Source organism: Myotis lucifugus, unplaced genomic scaffold, assembly GCF_000147115.1.
Source record: "Myotis lucifugus unplaced genomic scaffold, Myoluc2.0 scaffold_615, whole genome shotgun sequence".
NCBI classification, from domain to species: Eukaryota; Metazoa; Chordata; class Mammalia; order Chiroptera; family Vespertilionidae; genus Myotis; species Myotis lucifugus.
Window position 1 is genome coordinate 383,414 of NW_005871663.1, and position 6,000 is coordinate 389,413.

Consider the following 6,000-nt stretch of genomic DNA (forward strand, 5'->3'; position numbering starts at 1 on the left):
CTGCATTTCTGTGTTTGCTTTTAGGTATTAGGTAGATCTGCTACATCTCCTAGTCTTGGAAGGGTGGCCTTATGTGGTAGGTCACCTGTGGCACCCAGTGGTGCATTCGCTCTGATTACCTAAGCTGAGTGCTCCAAGAGTGCCCTTCTGTGATAATTGAGTCTTGATTGCTGTTGTCATGTCAGTGGGTGGGATTGACCCTCAGGCTGACTGGTTATGAGGATTGGCCACAACCACAGCGAATGAGCTTCTGTGTGGGTGCTGACCTCACAGATTGGGAATTGCCTGAGTGGACTCTGATGCAAGCCACTTGTTTAGCTTATCTGTTGGGGTGTTGTGGTCTGAAGCCGGCCATTGGGTATGTTGTTTTGGGGGTCTGTTTAGAGGGACTCTGTTGCAGGTCTATGTTAGCCACTGCCTGTGACTGGCATGGGGTTACCTGGTAAGAACTACAAAGTGTTCTGTGGTTGGTAGCTTCCTGTTCTGGGTCTAGAGGTGCAGGGGATGGGCCATGCTGTGAACTGAGGCCTCCTGCCACCAGTTCCGAACTTTGGGCTGCTCAGTGAAAGGCACAGGGTATCCAAAGGCCTATAACTGCCTACCAGCTGCCCATGTGGCTCAGCTGCTGCAAGACTCTCAGCGGGTAGGTGAGTCGGGTGAGGCCAAATCGCAGGGAGTTGTCAGGCTCTGGCTAGTGAAGTTCATCAGAGTCATGCAGCTTAAGATTTGGCTGGAGGAAGAGGGCTCAACTCAGGGACAATGGCGGCTATCCCTCCACCCTTGCCCTGAGGCCACACAACTTGCTTCTCCCTGTATGTCTCTGTTGCCCACCCCCACACACAACTCCCCAGGTGCTGTCTGTCTGCCAGAGCCCATGGTAAGTGCCTGAGAGCAAGTGTATCTGTGCATGGGCCCTTTAAGAGAATGCCTGGGTTTTCCAGCAGCCTTTCATCTCACCTAGATGGATGGACTCCTTACTGATTTTCACAGCCAGATGTTTTGTGGGCTCTTCTTCCCAGCATTGATGCTCCGGGCTTGGGAGTCTAGTGTAGGCCTAGGACTCCTGGCTTCTCTGGGGAGACCTCTGTAGCTGAGATATCCCTCTGATTCTCAACCACCACACGGGGGTGTGGGATCAGCCTGTTCCCTATCTCTGCCCCTCCTTCGAGTCGCGACATGGCTTCTTCTTTATATCCTTAGTTATAATCCTGTTCAGTTAGTCTACAGATGGTTCTCCAGGTTGATTGTTCTACAGTTTAGTTGTAATTTTCATATGGTCATGGGAGAAACGAGCCGAGTTTACCTACTCCTCCATCTTGATAGGAAGTGAATCTGAATTATTTAATTAACTGGCCATCCAGTTTCTAGTAAACCAAGACAATATGTGTGTGTGTTTTAATGGCTTCTTGTTACTCCTCTCAACTATTGTTGGCAGGTCCTTCGGTGTGGTCCTGTGGGAAATCACCAGCTTGGCAGAACAGCCTTACCAAGGCCTCTCCAATGAGCAGGTGCTGAAATTCGTTATGGACGGAGGGTATCTGGATATCCCTGACAATTGTCCAGAGAGACTGTAAGTATAGAAAGGGGTGTTCATTTAAAAGGCATTGCATTTTGCACACATGTTTGTTTTGCATGTCATGTCTACATAAATGTTTGTTTGTGTATCATATTCTACATGCATTCTTGTGTTTGTATATCATGTCTGCCTGTGTGCTTGTGTTTGCATATCACATATACATGTGTGCTTCTCTTTGCATATTATGTCTAATGTGTGCTTGTGTTTGCATAGCATGTCTATATGTGTGCTTGTTTTTGCATCTTATATCTACATGTGTGCTTGTGTTTGCATATCATATGTTTACGTGGATGAGTGCTGGTGTTTGTAATTGTATGTATACATCCATGCTTGTGTTTGAACATATATGTGCATGCATGTTGGTATTTGCATATCATGTGTTCACATGCATACTTATGATTCTATATCATATGTCTACATGTATGCTTGTGAAGGAGAGTTGTGTGTGAGCTGCATATTTTATCTTTGTATGACCCTTGTGTTTGCATATCATATCTTTGGAAGGGAACTGGGGAGCTGGGATGGGAGACTTATGTTTAACTTTCTGTTCTTTATACACTTAAAGTTCTGTCATGAATGTAACACAATGTTATATTCAACTATATCTCAATAATACTGGAAAAAATAAGTCAGTAAGCATAAACATTAAAAAATATTTTGTTTTAAATATTTGTTATGGGACCAAATGGACAACACATACCATTAAACACTTGCAAAATTATTCAGCCCCACTAATAGTTCAATGAGTATAAAATAAAATAAAGAAAATACTCTCTTCCTTAATTAGCAAATAAAGGAAGGAAGGAAGGAATGGAGAGAGGGAGGGAGAGGAAGGAAAGCAGGGTGAGTCTTAACACTCAGTATTAGCAATGGCATGGCTAGATAACCATTCTTATTGCCCCATTCTAAGAGCTACTCGGAGCAATTTAAAGTCTCAAAAAATTGAAATGATCTAAAAATTGATCAACAAAATGAAAATTGCCAAGTAAATTGTACATTAATATAATGTTATAGCAGTTGAAATTTCAAATGATGCTTATAAAATGTTTTAAAGCCAGGCTGGAGTGGCTCAGTGGTTGACGGTCAACCTGAGCCAGGAGGTCATGGTTTGATTACCAGTCAGGGCACATGCCCAAGTTGTGGGCTCTATCCCCAGTGGGGGGCATGCAGGAGGCAGCTGATCAATGATTCTCTCTCATCATTGATGTTTCTATCTCTCTCTCCCTTTCTCTCTGAAATCAATAAAGATATATTTTTTAAAAAAATGTTTTATAACTCAGTGGATAAACCTATTAATATATTAAGTGAAAAAAGCGTGTGCGTATTACATTTCCAAATATGTCCAGGTAGAAAAGACAAGAGCTTATATCTGAAGGAGAGTTGTGTGTGAGCTGCATTTCCTCTATATTTTGGGGTGTTTTTTAACTTTCTAGAATGAGCATTTATTACATAGAAAATCTGTTATCAGTGTTTCTTAAGAAAAAAATTTGACCTGAAAATTTATGGGGAGAGGCCATTTCTTTGCTCCATCCCAATAGAATAAGACATCAACTTAAAGATCTGGTTTGAAGAGACTTGTATGGAAAAAAGTATGATGCAGAGTCATTTAGAGTCTCTGAGCCAAGTGTTTTGAAACATTGCCTCACGAAGATCCTTTGCTAGGCAGGCCAGTTAGCAGCCAGCTGTGGTTCCAGGCCCAGGGAGATTCAGGAGGCCCGAGGGCAGGAGTCTGCAGACTTTTTGTAAAGGGCCATTTGTAAGTAGCTTTGCTTTGTGGTCCATGCTTTTCTCAGTTGTAGCTCCTCAACGCTGCCACTGTAGCTGGAAGGCAGCCATAGTTATGTGGTTGTGTGCCAATGAAAGGTTATATACAAAAACACTCAGGGAGCCAGGTTTGGTTCAGGGATTAAAGTTTGGCAACCTTGCCCTAGAAGAAGTGGGGAAAGGAAGAGGTGAAATGGAAATCGTAAGCCCTCAGCCCCTGTCCTGTTTGCTGTTGGCTGAGTAAAGTTGTGATGCTTTCTGGCCATCCTCGAAAGAGTGACAGCTGGGCCTGCAGGACGGCCCTCTGGCTTCAGTCCACAGAGCTACAGCTGCCAGGTGTGAGGATACATCAAATGAGGAACTGGTCTTCAACATGTGGCAATATCAGGAGAGGCCCTTCTTTTAAAATATATATATATTTACTGATTTCAGAGAGATAGGGAGGAGAGAGAAACAGAAACATCAGTGCTGAGAGAGAATCATTGATCGGCTGCCTCCTGTATGCCCCCTCCCCCCCCCCCCCCCCCTGGGGATCAAGCCCACACCCAGGGATGTGCCCTGACTGGGAATCAAACCTTGACCTCCTGGTTCATAGGTTGAGGCTCAACCACTGAGCCACGCTGGCCAGCTGGAGAGGCCCTTCTTGAAATGGTTCTGGAATAGGGCAGCCTCTTGGGCCCTCTTTTTAAAACCCCCTTTCAGCACCAGTAGACTTGCTTGCTTCTGCTTGATGGTTACCTGCACATGTAGTCGCTGCCTGAAATGAACAGGTCATCTGGGCTGTGAGCCACTGGGGGTGGCGGGACTGCTTGGCTGGACTCCTGGACTCACCCCAGCATTTCTCTGTGTCCCGCAGCAGTGAACTGATGAGCATGTGCTGGCACTTCAATCCCAAGATGAGGCCGACCTTCCTGGAGGTCGTTGACCTGCTGAAGGACAACCTGCACCCCAGCTTTCCGGAAGTTTCCTTCTTCTACAGCGAGGAGAACAAGGCACCTGAGAACGATGAGTTGGAGATGGAGTTTGAGGACATGGAGAGTGTACCCCTGGATCGGTCCTCACACTGTCAGAGGGAGGAGGATGGGGGATGTCCGCTGGCCCTAAAGCGGAATTACGAGGATCACATGTCCTACAGCCACATGAATGGGGGCAAGAAAAACGGACGCGTCCTGACTCTGCCACGGTCCAGTCCCTCCTAACGGCACCTGTTTTGGGGAGGGAATCCCGACTTCACTCTCCTCTGGTTTGACGGTCTCCAGAAAACTCAGGATTTTCCCACAACTCTGCCAGTGTCCAGTGGAGCTAAGAGATCATTACTCTCCATTTCTGTTTATGGTACAACTTAAAACATCTGTTTGATCGCCAATCTGACTAGTGATCAGAGAATGTAACCGTGAACGTAGAGAGAAGGGGTCCTTTCCAGCAACTGCGGGCTCAAGCCAGGGTGTTACTTCTTTTTCTAATCAATTGAAAGAAAGCACCTGTTTTTACAAAGGCTTTTTCTTTTCTTTTCTTTTTTATTTTCATTTTATTTTATTTTTGCGGACAGGGGCTGGTGTAACTTGTTTGTGGAACAAAAGTTTGAAAGAAAGAAAAAAACATACAAACCCTGTTCTAGTAGAATTCAAAGCTTTATGAAGTGGATTTTAGGAAGGTTTTTCTCATTCAGGCTGAACATTTTTTTTCCTTCACAAAAGTAGTTTCTCAAATTGACCAATAGCTGCTGCTTTTGTACTTTTGATAAGATTCTGCAGTCCCAGGCGTGTGTGCATGTGTATTCAGAGTAGACACGGCTGGTGTGTGTGTGTGTGCACGCGCGTGCAAAGCACTCATGCTGAGATGAAGTTTGGGGATTGGCTCATGAAGGTTCCACTTTTCCGTGTGTGTGAGCATCCTGGCTCCCCCCGTTCTCCTTCCTCACTGAGCGGCTGTGCCTCGGCAGGTTCTCATGTGCCCTAGTCCTGCCTCAGGAGTCTTCTCTCCCTTAACTTTGGTGAAAATGTTTCTCTAGGAGCAGAGGGGTGGTTTGGAGTGATAATGGGTCTTTTCAAGGCCAAACAAAGCCAGGACATAACAAAGAAAAGGAAAAGGAAAAAAAACCTCCCGAGATGACAAAGAGTTTTGAGAATATATTTATAACATATTTAATTTTTTAACAATCTCCAGTCAGCCTCATAAGTTATTGACTGTTTCCTTGGTTGTGGGAGGGCTGGTGTTGGTCTGCCTGTTGGGTCTGAGGAGCAAAGCACCAGGAGCCTCCTTGCTTGGTCTCCAAGGCATAAAGCCACACTCGCTGCTAGCCCTTTGGGTGTTGTGAGGCCACGCTGAGGGGGTGGGCAGTTGGGTTTGATGAGTGGCTAGGTTTCTGCTGGGGAAGCTGGAAGACACCCGGAGCCGAGCCCTGCCTTCGAACACACATGTGGCTCCCGGATCTCCTGCTTCCGTGTGCACCTGTGTTCTTCCCCACTGGGTGCGCACGTCCTCAGCTGTTCTGCAGACACGACAGTCAGGTCCCAAGGTGTGATGGCACAAACGGACTTAGAGAACGCTAAGCAGTACGACCGAGAGGCACCTGCCAGGCCGTCCCCTCCATCCTCAGGGCACCCAGCTGTCCTCAGAACTGACCTCCCACGCTGCTCTGTGCTGGGCCAGCTGTGGGG

At 46.2% G+C, this 6,000-nt stretch overlaps 1 protein-coding gene across 1 annotated transcript in view; it reads left to right on the forward strand.

Moving 5' to 3' along the window:
- Positions 1 to 4,844, forward strand: part of INSR (insulin receptor) — a 134,114-nt gene extending 129,270 nt beyond the window's left edge. Inside the window, 2 exon segments of the mRNA XM_023746008.1 lie at positions 1,436 to 1,570; positions 4,197 to 4,844. Coding sequence (XP_023601776.1) covers positions 1,436 to 1,570; positions 4,197 to 4,539 — 478 coding nt within the window. The 3' untranslated portion in view covers positions 4,540 to 4,844.
- Positions 4,845 to 6,000: the final 1,156 nt, after the last annotated feature.